Source organism: Leiobunum rupestre, chromosome 11 (assembly GCF_980474605.1).
Source record: "Leiobunum rupestre chromosome 11, qqLeiRupe1.1.hap1, whole genome shotgun sequence".
Lineage (NCBI taxonomy): Eukaryota > Metazoa > Arthropoda > Arachnida > Opiliones > Sclerosomatidae > Leiobunum > Leiobunum rupestre.
In genome coordinates, this window is record NC_143394.1 from 40,997,852 (window position 1) to 41,025,533 (window position 27,682).

General features: G+C 38.0%; 2 protein-coding genes across 3 annotated transcripts; both read left to right on the top strand.

The window, feature by feature from the left end:
* On the top strand, positions 1-4,633 carry LOC149922854 (uncharacterized). The gene is made up of 3 exons (XM_090162317.1): positions 1-54; positions 116-229; positions 4,412-4,633. The coding sequence occupies exons 1-3, from the start codon at positions 34-36 to the stop codon at positions 4,631-4,633; spliced, it is 357 nt and encodes a 118-aa protein (XP_090018443.1). The 5' UTR covers positions 1-33.
* On the top strand, positions 4,463-27,682 carry LOC149922855 (homeotic protein ultrabithorax-like). 2 transcript variants are annotated; one of them, XM_090162619.1, is made up of 4 exons: positions 4,463-5,384; positions 12,748-12,816; positions 22,475-22,805; positions 24,308-27,682. In XM_090162619.1, exons 1-4 carry the CDS (start codon positions 4,826-4,828, stop codon positions 24,330-24,332), a joined length of 984 nt encoding a protein of 327 aa, XP_090018745.1. In that variant the 5' UTR covers positions 4,463-4,825; the 3' UTR covers positions 24,333-27,682. The 2 variants fall into 2 exon arrangements, with proteins under 2 accessions (XP_090018745.1, XP_090018746.1); XM_090162620.1 differs by lacking the exon at positions 12,748-12,816.

Here is a 27,682-nt window from a genome sequence, read left to right on the forward strand (position 1 = left end):
ACAGCGACGATTAAAATATCAGTGACGTCGTTGATGAAAGTTGGAAAATTTGGGGTAAATTTGATGATTTTGCTTTTGATACAAACCATTAAATTATTTAATTTTTATTTTGTAGTTATCCAGTTTGGGCAGAAATTCACCAAAGATGAGATATTTTCAACAAAATGACGTAAGAAGTGATCATCCTATCCGAAGCATTCAAAGAAAGTCAACGATGAACACGTATTTGGTAAAAAAATATTATTTATCATTAGGTTGATTATAAAATATTAATTCGTTAAATTTGCGCTTTAAATAAAACGAATAGTATTCAGAATGATCTAACCAAGAAACAGAATACCCCCACTATTATTAGAACAACTTCGTGATGATGAAATCACGACTAAATCTGATTAAAAACAAATCTGTAGTTTCGGCTGAATTAAGTTTAAAAATTATGAAATCGTTATAAAAATTTGGATTAAAATTAGGATCTAATTGGCTACCATTTCATTTTTAAATATACAAAATTTAACGAAATAATATTGTATCATCAACTTGATAATTTTACAAATTGGTACTTAAATAGTTTATTGGTTAATTTTGAGAATTGGACGGTACCCTTTTCACACTAAGCGCTTTTAAATCCGGACTTAACCTTGGTATAGTAAACCAAATTTCGTTTATACAGAAATATGTCTAAATATAAACTTTGGTTTATTAAACCTGGTATTTTAGACTCGGTTCAGTGTATACCAAAAAATACCCCACCTATCGGCTAAAAATTAACGTTTTAATTTGCTCACCCTAATTTATATTTATACCCGACCAATCCCTACAAGCAAATATAAATTTGACCATAAGTAACATAAACACCAAAAGTATGCCAATTAGGAAAAATTATCAGCGAATTGATTTTCAGAGCTATTTCAAGGATGAATACTCAGCACAGAGCCCGCTAGTGTCTAAATATTCCCAAGGCGAAATATAGTACAAAGTACCAAGGATTATAATATACTAGCTCGTTTGTAGGTTCCAGAATTGCGAAAATGTCTGGAAGCTAGCATTTAAGGGGGAAGACTACAGTGGCCATTGTCTAATTTCGCGCTATTTCAATCTGAACTCTTTTAATTTGGTATTTGTACTTATAAAATTAATATTTAAGTGTAGAACAGCCTCTTGTTTCGTGCCTAAAACAATTTTGACAATTTTAAGTTTAAAAATAATTAATTATTACGTTTTAATTCCGAGCCCCGGAGCTAAACAAGTTGGGCAAGCCCCCAAACTACCCTTTAGTTAGGACCTTATATCTCGTTAACTATTAATATTAGAATTATCAAAATTATTTTAAGCACTAGAGGAAGGTTCAGCCTAATACGAAAAATATAATTCAATTATGTAATTGTTAAAACAGAAACGTTCAGCTTGAACGAAAAAGAGACTTTTACTGTATTCTTCCCCCTTAAGCTTTAGGAAGTGTCATACTTATTGTTATTATGTTACTTATTTTATTTACTTTATTGATAATCAAGATTGAAATCGTTGGATCGCTTAATTAGTCCAGCGTACGTTATTATCTAGAGCAGGCATTCTTTATCAGTAGAAAAAGCTAGAAGCTGTGAAATAGGCGGCGCTGCAGTTCGCCGATATCGCCAAAATCCCAATACAAACATACCCAACAGCGAATCCAAGCCAAGGCGCTATCGATCGATAAGCATTCCCTCAAATAATCGATCAGAAGGGCGGAAGGGGGGGGGGGGGGAGGGGGCTTTATTTAATAAAAGTAGAGAGATACTAGACACCGTTCTTATTTTTACTAGCAGGGCCCTTGCGGGGAAGCGTGAAGGGAGTTGGCGTTTCTGGCGGCGGAGCCCGCTATCAGGGGAGCTAATGCTACGGAAAAGCACCGAGTTATAGTGGCCGCTTATGGCGTCGTTGGCCGTCCGTCGGATGGCGAGATTGCTTAAGCCTATTGCTCGTTACACCGGCGACTTACATATCTTTTTGACGATGCCCTTATACCCGCCGTAGCGAGGAGCCCCCGCGATGCCGGCAGCCGCGCATTCCACCGCCGCTGGACAGGGAAAATATCCGAGCCCGTTTCTTACAGATAAGAACACGCTTGACCGCTCCAAAAGGTGGACGCTAAATCCTCATCGTATAAGACGCGCCGTGCCCGATGATTTGTAAAGGGAACAAATTTGAAGGAGATGTGTTTTCATACGGTTTTAATACCAGGATAAGATTGATAAAATATAAGTTATATCTTACAAGAGAAGTACCCAGCTAAATAAACAGACAATGCTATGCTCTTGAGATACACATTCCAAATTCGGTTGATACTCTTTAAATTAAATATGGAAAGTAACCTAAGAATTAATCTAAAATTCTATCTACTGAAAGTAACCTAACAGCAATAAAACTAGAATTCTATCTATTAAAGGTAACCTAGGAATGAAACTAGAATTCTATCTATTGAAGGTAACCTAGGAATGAAACTAGAATTCTATCTATTGAAAGTAACCTAGGAATGAAACTAGAATTCTATGTATTGTAGGTAACCTAGAAATAGAAATAGAATTCTCTTTATTAAAGGTAACCTAGGAATGAAACTAGAATTGTATGTATTGTAGGTAACCTAGAAATAGAATTATCTCTATTAAAGGTAACCTATATAGGAATAAATCTAGAATTATATCCTTTGAAAATATCCTAGAAATAAATTTATAATTATATCTAATGAAAGTAACTTAGGAATAAAACTAGAATTCTATCTATTGAAAGTAACCTAGCAATGAAACTAGAACTCTATTTATTGAAAATAACCTAGCAATAAAACTAAAATTCTGTCTATTGAAAGTAGCTTAAGAATAAAACCAGAATTATCTCTATTGAAGGTAACTTAGAAATTAAACTAGAATTCTATCTGTTGAAGGTAACCTAGGAGTGAAATTAGAATTCTATCTATTGAAAGTAACCTTGCCATAAAAATAGAATTCTGTCTATTGAAAGAAGCCTAAGAATAAAACCAGAATTCTATCTATTGTAAGTAAACTAGCAATAAAACTAGAATTCTATCTATTGAAAGTAACCTAAAAATAAAATTAAAATTCTACCTATTGAAGGTAACCTAGGAATAAATCTAGAATTCTATCTATTGAAGGTAACCTAGGAGTAAAACTAGATCTCTATCTATTGAAAGTAACCTAAAGTTAAAATTACAATTTTCATCTTTAGAAAGTAGCCTCGGAGTAAAACTAGAATTCTATCTATTGAAATTGACCTAGGAATAAAACTAGAATTTTCCATCTATTGAAAATAGCCTAGGAATAAAATTGTAATTCTACTTATTGAAAGTAACCTAGTAATAAAACTAGAATTCTATCTATTGAAAAGTAACCTAGCAATAAAACTAGAATTCCATGTTTATTTTTATTATAAGCGTCTGATAAAAGTAAAAATTATAATGATATTAATAAACAATGAAATTGAACTATTTGTAGTCGGGTTTATTTCAATTGCGAGTAGATACGGCTTCAGTCATCGATAAAAGTATCAAATACTCGTGAAATATTTTATACAACCGAAGATGACCATACTCGAAAATAATGGTAATTGGATAGTCGCGGTTATGACCCGAAATAATGAGGAGCGCTTAAATATTATCAATGAAAGAGTGAGGGCTGCGGATGGCAATTACGGGGCCCTTTCCCAAAGCGCCAATTTTACGAGCCACGATAGCCGGGCCTTAAGAGGGCCACCTTATCGAAAAGGAGGCAAAATATAAATATATCCGACTGGCTCCGTAACACACTAGCAGTTCGTTATAAGAACTCGAAGATGCCCTTTTTATCAGCGTCAAGTGCCATTTAGAAAAAAAGGCAGGTTTGATTCTTTCGGACCAAAAATTATCGAAAACGAACGAGCGGCACCACCTACGTGATAAAGAGAGGCTGGATGTTGTCTATGTAGCGACAGCGGCGCTACTGACGTAACCAAATTGAAATCCCCGCCTCTAAACTCTGCTATCCTCCTAAGATGAAAAGACGTAGCTCGTACCTCGTCCGATAACCTTCCGTCGTAACGTCGGATAATCGGGATGGAATAGCGACCCAAACAGTCTGGTGGAAAATCACGGCTAATAGGCTTATCGGCTCTTAAATAAAAACAACCATTCGGGTGATATCTTTGGCGAAACGCGCTTTCGTGGGAGACGAGAATAAGTATTTTACTAGACGATATCTGACAGTAAGGAAATAGGTCGAGGAATACACCTTTTACCGAGTCGTAGATCGATTCGAAGAAAAGATCAGGGATACTACGCGGACTGAGAATAAAAGGGTTATATTCTTATCTTTTTTTAACATTTCTTCCTCCGGGAGTTTTAGCCGAAAATCTCCATCTCAATATCATTCCTTTTATTTTATGCTAGAAACGGAGCGAGAAGAGAAGAAGAGGAGATTCCAAAGGCGGTAGGATACAATCCTCGGTCGGTTCGACTCCGTCTGCTAGAAGCGGTCGGAAGGGGGGGGTCGTCGGAAGGAGGCCTCCTATTGGCTCGGCCGGGCTGCCTCCCCCCGACCCCGCTCCGAGCCTCCCCCTGCCACGAGCGAGAGGGAGCGAGAGAGCCTCGGCTTGGCCCTCCGCTGCCTGAAAGTGCGCGTTGCGAGAGAGTGCAATCTTCGGTCGCTTATCCTTGGCCGATGAGTATAACGCGGTGTCGGAGCTATGGTCAAATTTAATCCGACACGTTTGGTATTAGGGTAAAAATATTGTTCGGTGATATCGCGTCAGCCGGCTTCACCTGGGGTCGGGTATAGCCTTAGCACATCGGCTCGCGCGTTCGATGATGAACTCCTACTTTGATCAAAGCGGCTTCTATAATAGCCAAGGAACGGCCGAACAGTCGTACCGTTTCCCGCAAGGACTGTTGGTGCCGCCGTACCCGCAACCCAGTTCCACGGCCCGGGCGGCCGCGGCCGCCTCAGGGCACGACTCGGCTGGTTACATCGACAGCGCGTCTTCGACGTCGGCGGCGGCGGCGGCTTCGGCTTGCAAATTGTACGCCAGCGTCGCCGCCGCGGATTCCGGAGGCGTTTTTAAGCCGGAATGTGTCGGGAAAGATCAGAACGGGTTCAACGCCGCCGTCAAAGATATGTCAGCCGGCTGGCCCGCCACCTCCCTCTCGGGCGTCAGGCCCTCCACCACGGCCATGAACGCCGCCGCCGTGGCCGCCGCCGCCGCCGCTGACCCCATGCGCTCATTCGGAGGGGACAGTTCCGTCACGCCGAGGGTCACGGACGCCTGGTCACCTTGCTGTCAGAACACGACCGCGGCCGCCGCGGTCGCCCAACAGACGCCCACCAACGCTTTCTACCCGTGGATGGCTATCGCCGGTTTGTTCCGTACGTAAAACTACAATTTTAGTAACTAACGACAACCAAAAAACAGGTATCTTTCGAATATTATACTCTCCAAAACCTTTCTACCCGAGAAAAACCATTCGCTGCCATTACCCGGATGTAAACTAAACCCATCCTTACCTTTCTAAGAACTGTCCGGTAACCCGAAACGGCCAGCCCCCGTTCGTCTTCTTCTCCTCTATAACGACGTAGCGATCTTCGCAGCTGCGGCAACGACGAGTCCAAAACCCGACGAAAACTCGAGCTAAAAATAAACTTTCACGCTCATCATCTCGAAGGGCTCCAATTAAACCAACCGCGAACGAAGCTACGGCGGAAAATCCGCCTTTTTTTTCTCGGTTCCATCCCCGTACAATTAAAGTAACGCTAATATAATGCTATAAAATGCGCGACGGATTTGACAAAAATTAATTGCGGGCCATCTTCGAGGCCATTAATTTAACGACCCTTGTTTAAGAGTGTAAGATTTTATGGCCCACGGAGGTTCCTCCCGGAAAGTATTTTCCCGGCACTACTTAACCTCCCTCCGACCCCCTCTTTAAAACGTCACCCGTATCGGCTTCAAATATTTTTACAACCAGGCGCCTGATCCACGTGCGAGCTCCGAGATGGTCACCGAAAACGAGACCAACAATTACTTTTCAAAATAACACTAGGCCGCTAAGATTTCCACGAGAAAATTGGAGCCATTTTAGCACTTTCGTGTCGAAAATCGAGCAATTAAGGGAAAATCTTTTGACAACGTCCACGTGGGTCACTTTTCTAGCAAACGCGGCTAAGTTCAAAGAATCGCGTGGTCACAATAGGGGCTCGCTGCGTAGGAGAGGAACGGAGGAGGCTTATTGTGTGTTCCATGGCGATTTGGCCCGCAGCGGGTTGCATTATACGACCCAGTCAGGGGTTTACGTTGTTACCAACGAAGAAGGGAGAGTTATCCGGGCCATAACGTGACTGGCGTTTTGTTCAACTTTGACTTTAGGGGTGTAATTACCGAAAGAAAACACGGGAATGAACCATAACAAACCAGAGATGAAATTGGACTTTGGGAAACTGACACGAGCCGCTGGTTTAATTGATGTACGCGAGGGTGTCGCGTTTCTGCGTTTGTTATCTTTGAGAGTGGCCCCAATTACGAGGTAGCCTGACACCACGCGTGCATGTACGTGGATTATTTTGCCGGAATCACTTCAAACCGTTTTAAGATTTTTTGTATCCAAGTTCCCTTCGGACCAAATATCGCGGTATAGTTGAGTTAAATTTTTATCAAAAGGAAATTAATTTGGATTTGGGAAGCAAAAATTTGAAATTGGTGGGTTTAGTATTAGTACTAATAAGAATGGATTAATTTGTTGGGTTTAGTATTAGAACTAATAAGAAAGGATTCATTTTCTTGGGTTTAGTATTAGTACTAATATGAAAGGATAAATTTGTGTTTCTTGGGTTTAGTATTAGTACTAATGAGAAAGGATTAATTTTCTTGGGTTTAGTATTAGTACTAATAAAAAGGATTCATTTTCTTGGGTTTAGTATTAGTACTAATATGAAAGGATTAATTTTATTGGGTTTAGTATTAGTACTAATAAGAAAGGATCAATTTGTGGTTCTTGGGTTTAGTATTAGTACTAATGAGAAAGGATTAATTTTCTTGGGTTTAGTATTAGTACTAATAAGAAAGGATTAATTTTCTTGGGTTTAGTATTAGTACTAATATGAAAGGATCAATTTGTGGTTCTTGGTTTTAATTAGGGTACACTAATTTGAATTTGTCTTAAGCTAATAAAATTGTAAATGCATTAAGTTCTAGAATGTCTTAGAATTACATTAAAATGATTGCTAACCATTCTTCTAAAATCTCCCAATGGTTCGCACATAAAAAGAATATATTTTTTATTTTCATTATTGGAACACTCCAAGGGCGAGCGTCAACTTAAAAAAAACTTCACTAGGCTTAACAACTAAATTTCTGGTAAAAAATAAAAATATTACAAAGAAAACTTTGGATTTCATTAAAAAATATGAAATTTGCTCTTATATTTTCTGATTTATTTTTAAAATTTTCCCTTTAAAATATTCGACTAAAATTTTAAATCGTCAAATGATATTTCCCCACCTCGTGTTACTTAATTTAATTTAATTTAATTTAATTTGAAATCCGACAAAATTATATTTGCAATGAACCGAAAAATATCAAATTAAATCTTCCTTATTTTCCTGCATTGAATGTCGAAGTAGGCCTAGGTACGGATATTGGAGTTTGGCATGTGATATCCTCGTGTAGCTTATGCAAATGTAGAAACGGTCGCTTTTCTAATTCGCGAACCGCCTCCTAGTTTTGACAAGCCGCTTTTGCAATGCAAAGAAGCCGGGAACCACGCTGGCTTTCGGATCAAATCGAGGCCCGCAGATAACTCTCCTTTTTTTATTTAGACGAGTTTTTCCAAGTTTTATCTCTTCGCTGCCCCTCCTCGAATATTTGATATATAAGTCGTTGACTTAGAGACTCTGATTTCCCAATTCTACTCCACCGCTTTTACTCAGATACCAAGTATCGAGGTTAAACTTAACGTTTTCCAACGATTTGCCAAAAATGAACGGAATGTCAGAGATATAACACATAAGCATCTATAGCATATTGCTACAGTGTACCAGAAATACCACTTTTTTGGAGTAATGCGTATACCACTGGTAAAAGATAAATAGTGGTAATTAATGGTAAATACTTAATAGTTAATACTGCTGTTTAAATTATTGTTCATGGTAAATAAAATGGTGAAAAATATCTTCAAAATAGTAGTCAGTTTCTTAAAAATGATACCAACTTACTTAATCTAAAGTCTTTAATATCAGGAGCAGATTTTACTCTCTTAATTTAAAAAAACTTTAAATAAATAAGATTTTTATTAACGAAATGAAATGACTGCATGTATAATTCTTTTGTTTTTAAGAACTTTTAATCGGGATTATATGCCTAATCGAGAAACTCAAATAAGAACAATTGTAAAACATTGAAAGCACTAAAGTTTAAGTTATTTAAATTTATTTACAAAAACAACCCTGTTAGGTCATTATAGTTTTATAATGAAATGTGGATTAAAATTTAATTTTGTAAATAACTGACGAAAATTTACAATTTTATATACCATATTTACAATTTTTTTATTTATATAGCATTACGGTATTTACCATTATTTACTAAACTATTTACCACATGTTAAAAACCATTTCCGAACACTGCATAGGCTTATAATTTAAATGCAGCTTGATTCTGAAATAATTCGCAAAAATTTATATTATGCCTATAAGAATATATGAAATTAGTCATTACTTATCGATATAATTCCATTACGAGGGCTAACCATTTCTAAAACATCTGTACACCAATTACAGCCTTTACTAATCATAAATCTGTAATCCAATTACTGAGAGTGATCAGCCCATCTGAAAGTTATTTGGTCTTAAAGGTTTCCTAATGTTTAAGCTATTCGTGAAATAACTCAACACCTTTTGATTAGATTGGGATATTTATAAACCTAAAAAAACGCCTTTTGAATACAAACTATTTGCAAAAATTATATCTGCTTGGTAGTTAAAATATTTATTCAACTAAAATCAACTTAATGGTATGGGAAAATATTTGTAACGTAGCGAATTCTGAGAAGATAAAATCAAAGGTTCTTCAAGAAAGTTGGGCAGGGTTTGGCTTCGAAATAGAAAGTGCATCGTCGCGCGATCTAGTGGTGAATACGCGCGTAAATATGTCCGTAAGAGCGAAACTACAATGAAAAGATCGATATAATGCAGGTTGCCAGTATAGCATCAATAACTTTAAACTCAAGGCAAAATATTTTATAATGAATAATGATGGGAATATTGGAGTGGGAAATCTACGCGAAGTTAACATACCCATAGATTACTGGTATAAGAGAGGATATCCGAAGGGAACTTAGCAAGGGGGAGGCGACGTATTGCCAGGGAAGATTTCAATGGTACCGATCGGATCACGTCCGTCATCTGGACTTTATCACAATGGTCAATGGCACAATAAGCTCCATCTCTCCTCTCTCTCTCTCTCAGGGGCACCGCGTGTTTCACCGTGGGCCCACGATTTGTATAATGGTGGTAAACTCCTCCTCTCTGACCATTCATTCCTGGTCCCATCCTGCTGGGTAGTTTCAGCGCGACGACGGGGCCGTACAACAATAAGTACCATTGCCTCCCCGATCTCTATGAAGAAACAATCTGTTTCTAAAATGTGAGTCAGTGAATCTTCCCGCAGAAAAGAGATCTCTTCATGGAGCCTTTACACTCCATGTACTCCCTGCCTGCGACCATTGTGCTTCCGATGGCTTCGCGAACTGCCCGGAACGTATCGCCAGTCCATTCTTTTCTAATAGCTCGTTGCTCCTTGCCAACCAAGCGCTCCCTCCCATGGATCCGAATGGTTTCGCTGCGAATGGGGAATCACGTCTATTCTTTCGACTGGAGTCCCGAGTCTCGCTTGTTTGATTACTCGCTCTGTCCCTGAGATGGATGCCCTGACGCGCACTTTGCATTTTGGGATCAGATACTGGCAGATACGTATACGCTCTACTGTCACGATAGTCACCCAGAGGAAATTCAAACCCTAGTCGAATGTTAGCAGTAGTAATAATTTAAAATGCCGCAAGCGGTTAAATTCAACGCGCCTTAATATTTCCTGACCTTTACAATGGGCTAGAAGAAAGTGTTCTAATGTTGAATATTTTGATTCAATTTTCTGGTTGATGGTAGTTAGGAGCAACAAACACAAGGATAACGCAGCTAGCCTTTAAACACGGTAACGCAGGGTTGTGTACAAATTTCATTGGACGAGCCTTTACGCTGCACGTTTTACGGGCGGGAGGAAGACAATTTCCGAATTTTTCCCTTCCGACGGCACCAGGCGCTAAAGCGTCTAACCAATGAAATTTGTACGTAAGACAATGCACGACTTTTGACGGGTTGCGTTCTTAGCAGATTTAAGTTCACGCCCATATAATTCGCTAATAGTATTGAATATTGTAATTTAAATATTTGCCGTGTTTAAAATAGTTAATTTCTTTAATATATGCATTATATCTGAAAGGACCAGAGACTATCTTATAGTTCAAGTCGCTAACATTCCGTGCCTTTCCTAAAAATGCTCAGAAATAATGCTAATAAAATAGGCAGTTAAGTTATATCCAAGACACACTAAGCAGGATATGAACGACTATATATAAGCCTAAAATACTAAAATAACAACAGTTAAAAATATTAAATTATCCAATTTAATTTGAATTGCGATGAAATACTTAATGTAGATTTCACCTGTGATGAGACTTCACACGAAAGTCTAGAAAAAAGTGTGTAAATGTTTTGTGACTGAATAATGTGAAGTGTTTACAATAACAGATGTATTAATATTGGTTAATGTTTTCATAAAATAAATGCCAGTTATATATGCGTTAAAAAACAGTGTTTTAGGTTCTATTTAAGTTAATAAATATCACGTAAATAAAAACAGGTTCAATTTCAGTTACTTTAATTAATATTGTCCTTGAATGATTGATGCGAATGATTCTTTGAACGTAAAATACAATTTATTCGATAATTCCTACCCTATATTATTGTTTTTACGCTGTACTAAGGGCGATAAGTTTAATAGTTTACGTAACGATGCTAAAATCATAGTAGAGGATTGTATTATATTCGTCCTAGTCTGTGTCCGTCAGAAATACCCATAGATTATTGAAAAACCATAAGACAAGAAGATTCTTAGATAATGGTAATATCTACATCCATTATTGAGATAAGCTCAATATAGATTTCTAGTTGTACAAGGTATCAAGCGATGCTTAAACGTTCCACGATATATCTATTTGCGTTATCTGGGAACAGTTTAAACGAATGGGGACATGGAGAACTCGTTAACGAATATTTCTGTTCTAAAAGGCATTTTGAGCCGGCCACCGTCGAAGCGGGGGACGGCAATATCGTCGGAATGGCCGTGTCAACCGAATAGTTTATAAGGCGAGCGGAATGGGCCTTCATTTTCTATTTCCCTGGGTGGCTAACTAGTTTATAGATGTATTTGGGAAACGGGAACCCCCCCTCATCCTTACCCCTCTTCTTTCGGGCCACCACCGTATCTATCAACTAAAGAGTCATACTGGCTTAGGCGTAAAATTAAAGCTCATTTGTCATCAGCCGAAATTATCGAGAAGGCGCTCTGGGAGAAATTTCGCCCGATGCTCAGCCAGTAAATATCACGACGACAGCGATGCCTACTTACCATCGCTGTGGAAGGTAGCCGCGGGGGGTATAGTCTACGTTTAGGAACTAATCCTAGAGACGGGTGGTAACGTTGTACTTCGCAATTATGTAAGGCGGGGGGAGACGGCGCAACAGGGGGGGTTGGAAATGGATGTCCAAAGGGCTCTGGTCCGCCTTTCTTCGGGCGCCGCGACTGTTACCTGATATTAGCTTCATTATCGGAGGACGAGCCAGGGGAAATCTCCGTTTGCCAAAATGAATGGCCCTTTCGATTTAGGCCCTGGAAGCGAGGAAGGGAAACCCTTATCGGGCGTCTCAGCCCCGCTTGCTCGGCGGCCATTAGTCTTATTCTCCTGCCCTCCTATCCAACGACTGCGTTCGGATCGACCCCTCTCTAAGCCGACGGTATCTGGCCATGGTGGGCACGTATCAGTACCGGGACACCGGCCCCGTCATACCCTAGAGGACGCCTACCAATGCGCGCCATTTTCAGTTCCGTTACGGACCCTCTACTCTCCCGCGAAATATATCCCCAAAAATCGCGCTTGCTCGCTATAGGGGATGCTAAGCTAAATACGGCACTGATTGGGGTTTTAATAACGCCTTAATGCGCCTTGATTTATACGTCCACCCAAGCGGTAGGTCTACGGATATTAAACTTTGCGTATAAGCGACATCTATAGTAATATTGTTGCGGAAGACGAGTCGGTTGTTTATACTACGATAAGGTATACTATACATTTTTATTCTCAATAACTTATTCCTATATTATATATTTTTAAAAGGATGAAATGAGTTTAAAGTGGGGAAATTTCACAGAGGCGTACCGACCCGGGTTAAGGGGGTTAATATTTAACCGGGTGCCCTTCAACCAGTGATAACTCTGATTCTTCGTTCAATATAATTTTAATAATTATGTATGGAGGGGCGCCATTTTGAAACTTTTTAATAAACAAAATATTATGACAACCCCGCGTTACAATTTGTTTTCCGATTTTGATCCCAGAAAGAAAGTTCTGTAAGATTAAAGAAATAAATAGTTTTTGTTCTTTATTTTTATACTTTTTCTTAGTTTCCAAGTCGCCTGATGGGAATTCGGAAAATGTCAGGGGGTTAGGGCCCGTGAGATGGGATGTGCTGGGTACGTATTTTATGGTTGGCCCTCCGGCTCAATCTACGCAAGTGTAAATATGTTCGTTTCTATCCTTTCTCCTATAAGCCTAAATCACGTGTCTGCTTTTTCAAAGGTTGCCCCTTACAGTTATTTTTCCCTTAACATATCGAAATAGCGCAAAATGTATTAGGCCTATCACCATCGGAAAACACATAAAAAATTGAATAAGTGGTAGGGGGTTAGTTGAGAAGCATGCCTGTTTTTTCCCCATTTTCCTACGATGAGTTAAAAGAGCGCCAGAGAGCTTCAAAGTGTGGTCTACTAGCCCTTGGAATTAAGCTGCAACAAGCGCAAAACCAAGCAGCAGGGACTTTAAATACTGTTTAAGTTTACTTTTGTACGCTGGTTACCTCGATTTGTTTACAAAGTCTTTTTTTACCTATCACACGAACCCAAACCTTAATGTTTGCGTTTCCCTGCCGCTTGGTTTTGCGCTTGTTGCAGCCTACTTCCAGGAGCTAGTAGGCCACACTTTGAAGCTCTCTGGCGCTCTTTTAACTCATCGTAGGAAAATGGGGAAAAACCGGCATACTTCTCAACTCACCCCCTACAACTCCTTAAAAATTTTGCATTACCATTTGAAACACCCTGTACATATTCCTTTCGTTAAAAACTAATGGCGTACTGTAGGATAAAATATAATATTACCAATAAGAGCGCCATGTTTGATGTATTCTCGGGAAGGAAAAACATTTTTCCCCTTTCCCTTTGTGTATCCAACCCGGGGTAGTTTCGTTTTATATTTTCCCTTAATACTTCTTGAGTTAGGGAGAGAGCCTTATATATATATATATATATATATATATATATATATATGGGAAATAACGTCGTTGGAATAAAATATTCAGGTCCGAAAAACCTTAGATGTTTTTTCCGAGTCGCCGATAGAAAAGCCGAAACAACCCTAATGGTATTACGGTAGGAATAGTGTTGAGCTCACGCTTCGTTCGAAGCTGGGAGAAGGGGTGCAGTTTCCGTAAACGGACACAGGCGCGTTCCTTTAGGCTTTGCTGAAGCGACGGGGTGATTCCGAAAACCAGAGATATCCCGAAGCTGCGAGCGCCCGTTTTTCCAATATTTGGAATGGTCGTTTGGAAGGCAAAAAGGGCCCGTGGTCCATCCACTTGCGCGCCATATTGTCAGTGGGACCATCGCAGTATCTCGTCTCATTTGGAAAATGGTGGCTATCCTTTCAAACTCTTATTGGCCAGAATTCCGCGCCACATATTTTTTATCCTATGCGCTAGCCCACGCGTCTATTCTTATATGTTTATACATATATAAGAAGGGAAGCATTTTATTTGCTATTTGGGAGACTGGGATTTTTCTTTGGGAATAGTTTTATGCCCAATAGGAAACGAAAGGGTTTCGATAAATTTTTGCAGGAGAGGGGTTTGTCAACTGGTGTTTATACTCTTTTATACGCCTAGTGTGACGTTTTCGTGGTCGATAACGAAATAGAGGTTGGCATTATCTGTTCGTTAACTACATAAAGAAGGTGGGGTGGCGGAGTGGTTAGCACTTTCGCCTCGGAGCAAGAGGAGCCGGGTTCGATTTCAGTTTATGGCACTTGGTGAAAAACTCGGAACCACTCCTTCAGCGTAGATTTTGCAAGTTACCTCCACACTGGTTAAAGGGGTTTTCCCTCGGGATCTTCGGTTTCCCCGTTCCATAACGGTAATAGTTAGTGAAGTAAGCTGTTGGCTCGCGTGGCATGAAAGGCTTGTCACCACCCTCCTACGCATTGTAACACGGCCATCTGTATAATTCATTAAAAGTCGCTAGATGACTTGGGCCTAAGGCGGTGCCTTGGGTATTAGCCTAGCTGATTATTAATGTTATAAAACCTTGTTGAGGTTAACGGTAATAGTTAGTGTAGTGAGCTGTTGGCTCGCGTGGCATGAAGGGCTTCTCACCACCCTCCTACGCATTGTAGCCCGGCCACCTGAATTAATGGCTTTAAAAGTCGCTAGATGACTTGGGCCTAAGGCGGTGCCTTTAGTATTAGCCTAGCTGATTATTAATATTATAAAACCTTGTTGAGGTTAACGGTTATATAGTTAGTGAAGTAAGCTGTTGGCTCGCGTGGCATGAAGGACTTGACACCACCCTCCTACGCATTGTAACACGGCCATCTGTATAATTCATTAAAAGTCGCTAGATGACTTGGGCCTAAGGCGGTGCCTTGGGTATTAGCCTAGCTGATTATTAATGTTATAAAACCTTGTTGAGGTTAACGGTAATAGTTAGTGTAGTGAGCTGTTGGCTCGCGTGGCATGAAGGGCTTCTCACCACCCTCCTACGCATTGTAGCCCGGCCACCTGAATTAATGGCTTTAAAAGTCGCTAGATGACTTGGGCCTAAGGCGGTGCCTTTAGTATTAGCCTAGCTGATTATTAATATTATAAAACCTTGTTGAGGTTAACGGTTATATAGTTAGTGAAGTAAGCTGTTGGCTCGCGTGGCATGAAGGACTTGACACCACCCTCCTACGCATTGTAACACGGCCATCTGTATAATTCATTAAAAGTCGCTAGATGACTTGGGCCTAAGGCGGTGCCTTGGGTATTAGCCTAGCTGATTATTAATGTTATAAAACCTTGTTGAGGTTAACGGTAATAGTTAGTGTAGTGAGCTGTTGGCTCGCGTGGCATGAAGGGCTTCTCACCACCCTCCTACGCATTGTAGCCCGGCCACCTGAATTAATGGCTTTAAAAGTCGCTAGATGACTTGGGCCTAAGGCGGTGCCTTTAGTATTAGCCTAGCTGATTATTAATATTATAAAACCTTGTTGAGGTTAACGGTTATATAGTTAGTGAAGTAAGCTGTTGGCTCGCGTGGCATGAAGGACTTGACACCACCCTCCTACGCATTGTAACACGGCCATCTGTATAATTCATTAAAAGTCGCTAGATGACTTGGGCCTAAGGCGGTGCCTTGGGTATTAGCCTAGCTGATTATTAATGTTATAAAACCTTGTTGAGGTTAACGGTAATAGTTAGTGTAGTGAGCTGTTGGCTCGCGTGGCATGAAGGGCTTCTCACCACCCTCCTACGCATTGTAGCCCGGCCACCTGAATTAATGGCTTTAAAAGTCGCTAGATGACTTGGGCCTAAGGCGGTGCCTTTAGTATTAGCCTAGCTGATTATTAATATTATAAAACCTTGTTGAGGTTAACGGTTATATAGTTAGTGAAGTAAGCTGTTGGCTCGCGTGGCATGAAGGACTTGACACCACCCTCCTACGCATTGTAACACGGCCATCTGTATAATTCATTAAAAGTCGCTAGATGACTTGGGCCTAAGGCGGTGCCTTGGGTATTAGCCTAGCTGATTATTAATGTTATAAAACCTTGTTGAGGTTAACGGTAATAGTTAGTGTAGTGAGCTGTTGGCTCGCGTGGCATGAAGGGCTTCTCACCACCCTCCTACGCATTGTAGCCCGGCCACCTGAATTAATGGCTTTAAAAGTCGCTAGATGACTTGGGCCTAAGGCGGTGCCTTTAGTATTAGCCTAGCTGATTATTAATATTATAAAACCTTGTTGAGGTTAACGGTTATATAGTTAGTGAAGTAAGCTGTTGGCTCGCGTGGCATGAAGGACTTGACACCACCCTCCTACGCATTGTAACACGGCCATCTGTATAATTCATTAAAAGTCGCTAGATGACTTGGGCCTAAGGCGGTGCCTTGGGTATTAGCCTAGCTGATTATTAATGTTATAAAACCTTGTTGAGGTTAACGGTAATAGTTAGTGTAGTGAGCTGTTGGCTCGCGTGGCATGAAGGGCTTCTCACCACCCTCCTACGCATTGTAGCCCGGCCACCTGAATTAATGGCTTTAAAAGTCGCTAGATGACTTGGGCCTAAGGCGGTGCCTTTAGTATTAGCCTAGCTGATTATTAATATTATAAAACCTTGTTGAGGTTAACGGTTATATAGTTAGTGAAGTAAGCTGTTGGCTCGCGTGGCATGAAGGACTTGACACCACCCTCCTACGCATTGTAACACGGCCATCTGTATAATTCATTAAAAGTCGCTAGATGACTTGGGCCTAAGGCGGTGCCTTGGGTATTAGCCTAGCTGATTATTAATGTTATAAAACCTTGTTGAGGTTAACGGTAATAGTTAGTGTAGTGAGCTGTTGGCTCGCGTGGCATGAAGGGCTTCTCACCACCCTCCTACGCATTGTAGCCCGGCCACCTGAATTAATGGCTTTAAAAGTCGCTAGATGACTTGGGCCTAAGGCGGTGCCTTTAGTATTAGCCTAGCTGATTATTAATATTATAAAACCTTGTTGAGGTTAACGGTTATATAGTTAGTGAAGTAAGCTGTTGGCTCGCGTGGCATGAAGGACTTGACACCACCCTCCTACGCATTGTAACACGGCCATCTGTATAATTCATTAAAAGTCGCTAGATGACTTGGGCCTAAGGCGGTGCCTTGGGTATTAGCCTAGCTGATTATTAATGTTATAAAACCTTGTTGAGGTTAACGGTAATAGTTAGTGTAGTGAGCTGTTGGCTCGCGTGGCATGAAGGGCTTCTCACCACCCTCCTACGCATTGTAGCCCGGCCACCTGAATTAATGGCTTTAAAAGTCGCTAGATGACTTGGGCCTAAGGCGGTGCCTTTAGTATTAGCCTAGCTGATTATTAATATTATAAAACCTTGTTGAGGTTAACGGTTATATAGTTAGTGAAGTAAGCTGTTGGCTCGCGTGGCATGAAGGACTTGACACCACCCTCCTACGCATTGTAACACGGCCATCTGTATAATTCATTAAAAGTCGCTAGATGACTTGGGCCTAAGGCGGTGCCTTGGGTATTAGCCTAGCTGATTATTAATGTTATAAAACCTTGTTGAGGTTAACGGTAATAGTTAGTGTAGTGAGCTGTTGGCTCGCGTGGCATGAAGGGCTTCTCACCACCCTCCTACGCATTGTAGCCCGGCCACCTGAATTAATGGCTTTAAAAGTCGCTAGATGACTTGGGCCTAAGGTGGTGCCTTGGGTATTAGCCTAGCTGATTATTAATATTATAAAACCTTGTTGAGGTTAACGGTAATATAGTTAGTGCAGGGAGCTGTTGGCTCACGTGGCATGAAGGGCTTGTCACCACCCTCCTACGCATTGTAGCCCGGCCACCTGAATTAATGGCTTTAAAAGTCGCTAGCTGTCTTCTGCCTAAGGTGGTGCCTTGGGTATTATCCTAGCTGATTATTATTATAATAATTATTAAATTTGGCTATGATCTATACAAATAATGGTATAATTTTTGTCAATTTAATTGCGGTAATTATTTCTAATTTATTTATATAAAATTATTTAGGTAACTCTAGATCTCAATTTGGGATTGCATCCAGAAGACTTATCGACCGTAGTACAGAGTTTATTGCAATAAAGTTTAGTTTTTCGCCTTAAAAAGTTGATATTTTTTTATTTTCACGTTGTTTAATGTTCTAACTAGATCTCCATGAATAAAAGGTGAATTATCTAGGTAAGATAATTATTAATCGGGAAAATATCACTCTGTATTACTTTTAAAAATGGTGGCCAAAGTCTTTACTTACTTTTCAGAAATTATCTCAAAAATGTTTATACTAAATGACATTTGTTAAGCGCAAATATCTTATAGCCAATATTTATATCGTAAAATTTCGATTTCAGGAATAATTTATCTTAAAAACTTAATAAAAATACTTAAAACCAACTTTTGGGTCTAATATTAACCATATTTTGATCCATACATAACAGATAATATTTTAATAATTCAGTTAAAATAATATTCATTGATAACTTTATTTAAACCTTTTTATAACAAATGAGATTAGCTATATTTATACCGAATAGCTCATATTCTCTATTAGTTTAACATAAAAAGAAGTGGAATATAAATATTTATCTTTACTAAAATTATTTCAGTCGCATCTACGGATAACTGTGAATATCAAAATTCGTTAAACCCAAAATTGAATGAACCAGAAAATTAATATTTCATATTACCGTTTACAACGCGTTTTACGCGATTGCAGCCACATATTTCCTATACGATATGGTATCTCTTTTATAAATGATTTTTTTTATCGAAAATGGGGTAAAAATGCCAAAACGGGGAATATCCGTCTTCGGCTTTTAAAAGGTTCGATAATTCGTAAATATTAAAATCGCAACGTGCCAAATCGATATAAGGGTTTCGAGTGCGTAGGAAACTTTTATCGAATAATAAAAAGCACTGGCTTGCTAATTTTACGACTTCTATATAACTTAAGATTTACGGTCTCTCATCGGATAGAACTAAAATGGCCACGCTCGGTATAACGTCTTTAACGGAACGAGTTTAAGATCTTCGAAATTTCCGAGTGTTAAAAGCCACTATAGTCCGGAGCGCTAACTTAACCAATATCTCGAGAATCTACGTACTAAATTTCGTACAGAATTGTTCGCTCGAATAGTTTTGTATTCAAAAGGCATGTTTCAGGAGGTATATACGGTTTAAACATTGTTTAAATTAGTTAATATATAACGGGGTACTTTTGTGAGCAGTAACATTCGGTTAATACCGGGTAACACTTAAATATTGGCCTCGTAACAAAATATAAATTTATTGAATTAATGGTTTCACTTATGAGTAAATTAAAGATTTACATACCTTTAAATCCGCTAGATATCCAAGTCAAAACGTTTCTGTATATTATCACCACTGTATGATAAAACAAACACAAAAAATTGCCCTATTCATGGGCGAATTAAGTTCAATCTATAAAGTAGGGAAAAACTGAGGAAATTATAGTTATTTGATATAGTTAAAAGTTTAGGAAAAAAATTGTAATGGGAAAACAATTTTTTTCACTTGGTTAGCCTCTTCTTGTCCGGGGAACAGTTCCTTCTTGGGACAGCAAGAGTTCACGAATGGGTTCATTATGCAGGGGCGTCGCTGTGACGTCAACGGTCGCCAACGGTCCCGGTGGCCTTCATTGGTCCCCCGCAACCGTTCGTCCTATTTCTAGCCTCGGGGCCTCCATCCAAATGGCCCAACTGCCTATGGCCGAACGCTATAAAATTTTAAGACCCCGAAAGGTCATCTTTTAAATAGTGCATCACTGCACCGAATATTTTTTCGATCGGTATGTCGGCGTACCATAATGCACTTCATTTGAACAAATTCGCTTCATTACCGGAACGGTAAGGTAGACGATGCGGTTACGTCGGATTCCAAAAGTTGGTCAAACTTTAGTAATCTTATATGTTTAATACTAAAATGAATTAAAATGTTAAATATAAATTAGTGATTTGTTTTAGTACCATGATTATGTTCACTCAATTTGCGTATTTTATAACACCATGGACTCCGGCGGAAGTTCAAAGCAGAGGTATTTTCCTGTTCATAAAAAATATATGTTTAATGCACTTTTAAATTAATAACAGTCCAATTTTCAAGCTTCAACAATACTAGTAAATATTTTGATATCCAACTTAAATGCTTAAAACTTTGAATTTGTAAAACTTTAACTCTATTCTATTCATCAGATTTGAACGTATGAAATTTAAAGATATTTAATAATAATAATCAGCTACGCTAATACCCAAGTAACCACCTAAGGCTTAAGTCAAGTTCATGATAAATATATATATTGAAAACAGTCCAATTTGAAAGCTTAAACAATACTAGTAAATGTTTTGATATATTTTAGGAACATCCAACTTAAATGCTTAAAATTAATCATCTCTTAGAACTTTTAATTTGTAAAATTTTAACCCCGTTACTGTTAATCAGATTTGAACATTTGGAATTAGGACTTAGGATTAACAAAGTAGCGAAAAAGGCGAAGTGCCTGAAAGGTTAACCGCAAAATAAATTTATCCACTGCCGTAAATCTTTCTATCTCTGCCCATGAAATGTCGACGTAAAATATAGAACCATTTAATCCGACGTATATTTCATTCGGTGTGATTTAACCGCGTTAAATCTCCAATTAGTGATTCTTCTCAAAGCCCCAGATTGCGTGTGTGGTCCCATTACTTCGAACGTATGGTGTCCAATAACCTGCGTATAGAATAAATGAAACCAAATTTAATCTCAGTCCTCAAGTTGAAATTTTTTCCTTATTGAGTTTTTAAAACCGAACGACGACCGCGTAAATTTAACAACACTCATTATTTTGTTATAAGTATTTCATTGTTTAACATTCATAGTGAAACAGTTTCACGTAACATAGGTGATCTCAATATTAGTTTTATTTGTATATTAATCCCTCTATTATATGATATTAAACTCTATCGATTTGGATATAGATTTGTAGCTTTTAAAAACAGGGTATAGGTGTGAAAGAAAAATAGTTTCGATTACATTTGAAATTTGTTCCGTTTACGCTGGATTTTTAAAATTTCAGTTATTTAATTTGAAATGTATTTATAGAGTAACGCATTTCGCGTTTGTTATTCGAAATCTTTAAGTCTTTAAGATTAGCCGGGCTTACCACCGGGTATGATTTTGAAGAAGTAGCGACAATCGGTCGTGGACCAGCGGACCTATAGCTTTATGGAAAGTGTTTTATGACGCTATTTTTGGGTACGCGCGGCTTGGGCTGACGAAAATATTTTAAAACGTTGGGACAGTTACCCGCTAAAAGCTTCTTTCTTTAAGCTCGCGGTTCGCTATTTAAGGTCATCGTCCAAGTTTGACCCTTTTTTTCCTGACAAAAATATGGTGGTACCCTAAAAGTACGCCGTTCGGCGTAAACACATTTTACGACTTGAACCGAAAAATGACAGTATATGGGACCATACAGGCCTCAATAAAAAAGGGGTTTCGGCGTGTCCGCTTGTATAAAAGAAGGGAACTATCCTCCCTTTAGTCTTTACGCCTTTGAGGCATCCTCCACCCCCCACACCTCGCCTCGCGTCGAAAAATAATCCAGGACCACTTTACAGGGAAAGGAGCCAGCGGCGATCCTAGACAGCTTTACGAGTTCCCGAATAGTTTTCAGCGAAAACCCTCGCCACGGTACAATCGAAGCGATACGCTGGCTGGCAAACAATGTCGGGGAAAGCTTCCCTAACACTACTTCTTCTAGCTCCTTTCGTCTTGTCTCTGGGCCATCTTCGCGATAATTCCGTGAACTCTGACCAGAACTAACTGGACTCTTCGCCAGAAGGTAGCGGACCGCGTTTCACGTCTGTGGCCGCGTTTCCACCTTACCTAGGGATCGAGAACCCAAAGGGGGAGGAGCTAAGTAACACCTATCTTGTAGCTCACGCGAGAATCGTGGAAAAAGGAACTCGAATTGGAATCGTATATATCCATGTCTATTTCTCCTCCAACCAAAATGGCCGACTCGACCCGTCCATGGGTTAACAGGGATCCGAGCTATGGCCAGTCGCGTTAACGCTATCCGCGCGTTCTATAACGGCGGTAATTTGGACGATTATCGCTGGTTTTTTAATATGACTGAAGAGGGTATTTATCTCGTCAATTTCTTAGTTCTAACGTAACTTAACTTTCGTATTTCTATACGTCATATATCCCGCGCGTTTGCAAATCACGTAACTCCAAATCTTCCATTCCTTCAACGATACATTGAGACGTCCGATATTAACTATGACGTTTTGTTTGGTGGTCGCGTACAGGCGCTAATGGTCTACGGCGTCGAGGTCGTCAGACGTACACCCGCTACCAGACGCTGGAGCTGGAGAAGGAGTTTCACACGAACCATTACCTCACTCGAAGACGGCGGATCGAGATGGCCCACGCGCTCTGCCTTACCGAGAGACAGATCAAAATATGGTTCCAGAATCGGCGGATGAAGCTGAAGAAAGAGATCCAGGCCATCAAGGAGCTCAACGAGCAGGAGCGACAGGCGCAGGCCTCCAAGGCGGGCTCCCACAACACATCGTCCTCGTCCGCTTCTTCGGCTGGTGGACCCACAGTCAACGGCGAGGGCTCCGTCGTCGGCAAGTCGTGAGTACACAACCCTCCATTCCGTTTCAGGGGGAAGAATACGGTAAAAGCCTCTTTTTCGTTCAAGCTGAACGTTTCTGTTTTACAAATTACATCGTTGAATTGTATTTTTCTTATTAGGCTGAACCTTCCTCTAGCGCTTATAATAATTTTGATAATTCTAATATTAATAGTTAACGAGATATAAGGTCCTAACTAAAGGGTAGTTTGGGCGCTTGCCCAACTTGTTTAGCTCCGGGGGTCCCAATTAAAACGTAATAACTTAATTACTTTTAAATTTAAAATTGTCAAACTTTTTTTAGTCACTAAACAAGAGGCTGTTCTACACTTCAATATTAATTTTATAAGTTAAAATACAAAATTTAAATAGTTCAGCTTGAAATAGCGTGAAAGTAGACAATGGCCACTGTAGTCTTCCCCCTTAAGCCAACAGTAGTTACAAGGATGATTTTCGCTTTCATTTCACGGATGTATCAGAAATATCAAATATATAACATATCTCTTACGAGACTAGCATTGATCTAGCTATCCTAGAGTTGTAAGTCGGAAAATGACCGAGGCCTTTTTTCCGGAACATTTTCCGAACAAAATAATAAAAAGGTTTCATTCCATGATTAGTCTATTATAATGTTTGCAAATTTAAATAAAGCGGAATTTTCGCCTCATTTTTTCGAATCTAAAAGTAAAACTAAACCTCTAGACTAGTTTAACCTGGTTAACAAAGTAACACTATTAATGTTTTGTAGTAAGTTTACTGTTATTCGACATTTTATATCGATAAAAAGTTAAAGTCATTAAAAACCCTTAAAAAGTAATTTATGTTTCAATTTTTTATTTTTCCGATTTGCGGAAAATTTTCTGGAAATGTTTCCGCATTTTATTTTTCCGGAAAATTAACAACTCTAAGCTATCCTGAAACACGTACCTTCTCAGTTTATCGTGGATTTTTCACCTAATACTATTTAATCGTAAAATATAGTTTATGAATCGGTAAAACATCCCTACTTTATAATTAATAGACTTTCGGTAATTTTTGAGTCGTGTACACAGAATATTCGTCGAACCGGCGAAGGTTCATGTTCCATTAGGTGAATGCTAATCTCGTAAGATATATATTATACACTTTTAGAGATCTATTAAAGTATTATCTCGTATGCTTTACTAATTAGATAATGTATCTTGAGTAGGTTTTGGTACCATTGATGTAGGATATATTCGCGTTGAGATGATGTGATTTGAGCTGAGTGCTTGATTCTTATCAAAAACCACATCAGTTTCTGCACTGTTACATTAACAACGCTAAAGCATATTTTTTTTCTAACTACATTTAAATATTTTTGAACTAGATATAGCCTTATCGGTACTACGGGTTTAAATTACACGTTAATCGAACCGTAGCATTCCATTATTATTATATTATATTATATTATATATTTACAAAAATTGTATATTTATTTCGTCAAATACTGAAATATAGTTTTGCGTACAATATTTTTTTACAGATCGCATCCGAAAATTTTCAACTAAAACGCGGTGTTCGCCACTATACTAAAAAAAAAAACAAACAGACTAACAAAAACCCACTCGTTGAAATTTTACAAAAAAAGTTCTCCGTACAGTGAATATTTCCATAAACGAATTATATTACGCGCGCGGCTATCACAGAAAAAAAATCGGTGTTATAAGTTCGAACTACAAAAAGGAAAATAGTTCATTAAAAATCGATAAAAATTTTACCGTTTAAGCCCCTTTAAAAAAAACCCGCAAAGTGCACGCTAAACGTTAAGTTTAATATATCTTACTTTGGTATCTAAATCCTGCTATTCATATTGAGACCATATGTGATATAAGTTATCGCCTTTTTAAATATACGAATTAATTTTTGTTCTTATACAATCACGGTATTATTTTATATATTTTCAAAAAGATATTTTGATAAAGACTGATCGATCGACGTGTTATATTCGTAACGAAAGAAGTGCAGTCTGATTTTCGGTTTTTTTTTTTTGAGAAAATTATTTGTTTTTTAAATAGAGAAATGATTCAGTATAGCGTTATTATTAATTGGGATTAAATATTCTATCTTACGCTATTTTGCATATATTAAACGTGTTTTAGACCCAGCAGCGTATTACTAGACGAAGTGTGTGAAACAAAAAGTTTAAAATCCTGTTCATTTTGTTTAAGAGGACGTTTTCTTTTTGTGGTTAGTTATAAATACTCTTTAAAAATTATACGTAGAAAATGGCCACGTAGCCGTTGCGCGGAGTTTATGCATTTACATAATAGGAATGCTTGATTTTAAAACTAGGTTATTATTTATTAAATTTAATTATCAGTTCTTCCAAATAATATTTCTTGTGATCCGACTAAACGTAAAAATATTTATCTGAAGATTATTTGATGCTAAATTATTTCTCAATCCAGCAAAAAATTGAAATTCTTTTTAATTTTTTAGGCTATTAGATTTTAAACAAATTCTTTACCACAAATTGCACCGAATTGCACCAAAATTTAACCATCTTACTTGTGTCTGGTGCTATGTATAAATTTTAAATTAGTACGACCAGCTTTATGTCAGTTAATAATAATATTTGAAAACCTTTAATTTGAAAATAAATTTTTCTTGGGAAAAATGATAATATGGCTTAATTGGGAGGATAAAACTTAAGATTGCAATATTTAGTTAATTTTTATCAATTGTTTTAACTCCATTTGAATAACTAGGATATCGCGGGCTCCAAAGATTGTATACCATTATAAAATACGTTGAAAATTGCGCATAATCAAAGCATTCCTATTAAAATTAATAAATTCCACGACGCTATATTATTCATATCTTTCATATACCTAATATACGTATTTTTTCAAAAAATGGTTATGAATTTTTATATAAAAAATACGATACACGCGTGTCAGATTACAATAGATTAATTTAATTAATTTTAATCCCGGTATATTTAATAAATCCCAAATTATATACAATGAAAACACACAAAACACCAAAATATAAAAAAAACCCGGCCAAATCATAAATAATGTCCATGTAAAACATTCTATATATTATACTATAAAAAAGCAAACAAACGAATGAAATCATTTAGTAGAATCCGCTTTTCGAAATCAATTTGCTAAATAAACTATTATTCCGCGCGTAGTTCGACATCTCAGTATTGAAAAATCATATTATAGATTATACCGATATAAAGGAAAAAAAAACGAAATTATTTTGCGTGTAAATTTCTCATTTACATCGAGTGTTCAAAACGAGATACTTTTTCGGACGAGATATATTACAAAAAAAGACTGAACCAAGTGACGTCATTGAGGACGTAATTCCAGAAACAAACATACATCCAGCTTATACGTAAATATATTAAAAAAAAACGTTTTTGGTGATTTATATAGTGCATTTTTTGTGTTGATTAAACGACCAGTGAGAGAGATTGCGACAAAGAAAAATGACTTTATAACGAAATATTAACTAAAGGACTAAAAATCTCCAGATCTCAGTGCATTTTATTTTAATAACTTTCCTCTCCCCTCCGTCTCATCAAACTACAACAACAACAAAACAAAAACCAACATCATCGTACATTACAAGAGAAAAACAAATGCATGTTATTAGTCTTAAAACACCTGATATACGTATGTAAAAGATGAAAAAAAAGTTGTATTTTAGTTATATCATGTTAGGGTCGTGACTATGTATTTATCGTATTTCGAAAAAAAAAAGAAAACCAAACCAAATGATTAATACAGTTTTGATTCTTCAATACTCCGTAGATTGATCTTGACTAAAGGATTTCGCGTAATTGACTCATTAGTAGGGTTCGTTATAGAGCCTGATATTTTTCTTTTAGCAGTCCTTATTTCGCAATATTTTATAATTTAGTGGTATTTCTTTATTTCGTCGTACATTAAAAAAATCAATATTTTCTAAATTTCGTTTCAAAATTTAAAATTTTAAGATTCTACTGACAAGGAGACGACCCGAGGTGTAACGCACCAATTTTGTTCAAACTCGGGGGTTTAGTAGACCTTCGTGTAACTTGAAAAACCCCGAAGGGAAATGTCTCCATAGGCAAACGTTTTGCCATGGCAACCAAACATATTTTTGACAACAAAAAATTGAAATTTTCCCATTGAAAATAACATGGAAATCTGACTGCAAATAGAAAAATAATGAAAAATTTTAAATTGATTGCCCATTGAATAAATTCCCTTTAGGGTTTTTCAAGTTAAGTGAAGGTCTACCAAACCCCCGAGTTTGAACAAAATCAGTGCGTTACACCTCGGGTCATCTCCTTGCGAGTTGTAGAAGACAAATTCTTAATCTTCGTTATAGATCGAAAAATAATTAGTGATTTATTTAAACGCGTAATTTGATTAAATTGAATTTGAATGAACGCCGAATCCTTCAGTCGGGACTTTCAATACAGACTAAACCAGTAAGGTGCTCAAAATAACCGTAGATTTTTACCTATTATTTTACATCGGTTTTAATTTCGTTCTAGAGAATTTTCCCGACATTTTGTTGTGTATATTGCTATAATTTTCGCCCCGGTTTTTTTTGAAAATGATAATATGAATGTAAATAGAACTGTTCTCTAATATAGCATCGCGATCATACGACAAAAATAAACATATATTTAAATTAACGAAAATGAAATAAGAGACCCCCACCTCGATTTGCAATACGTTTTTATTTTTCGTTTGCCTGAGCGAATTAGGAAAAAAAAACAATTATACGTATTACATTTATAGTAAGGATATTGTAAACTCGTCTGTTATAGTTCACGTAGTTGCAAAAAAAGTAAAATAAAAATAATCCAAATGTCATTTCTTAAAAAAAAATGAAAGAAATCATTGTAACA

What these genes read in the sequence shown, in the direction of transcription:
- LOC149922854 (XM_090162317.1), top strand. Translation starts at nt 34, where the DNA reads ATGAAAGTTGGAAAATTTGGG. An exon ending in TGAAAGTTGGAAAATTTGGG is followed by an intron (nt 55 to 115) that starts GTAAATTTGATG and finishes TTTATTTTGTAG; the next exon opens with TTATCCAGTTTGGGCAGAAA. An exon ending in CAACGATGAACACGTATTTG is followed by an intron (nt 230 to 4,411) that starts GTAAAAAAATAT and finishes ATTTTATGCTAG; the next exon opens with AAACGGAGCGAGAAGAGAAG.
- LOC149922855 (XM_090162619.1), top strand. Translation starts at nt 4,826, where the DNA reads ATGATGAACTCCTACTTTGATCAAAGCGGCTTCTATAATAGCCAAGGA. An exon ending in CGTGAGATGGGATGTGCTGG is followed by an intron (nt 12,817 to 22,474) that starts GTACGTATTTTA and finishes GGTCGCGTACAG; the next exon opens with GCGCTAATGGTCTACGGCGT. An exon ending in GGCTCCGTCGTCGGCAAGTC is followed by an intron (nt 22,806 to 24,307) that starts GTGAGTACACAA and finishes ATTTTTTTACAG; the next exon opens with ATCGCATCCGAAAATTTTCA.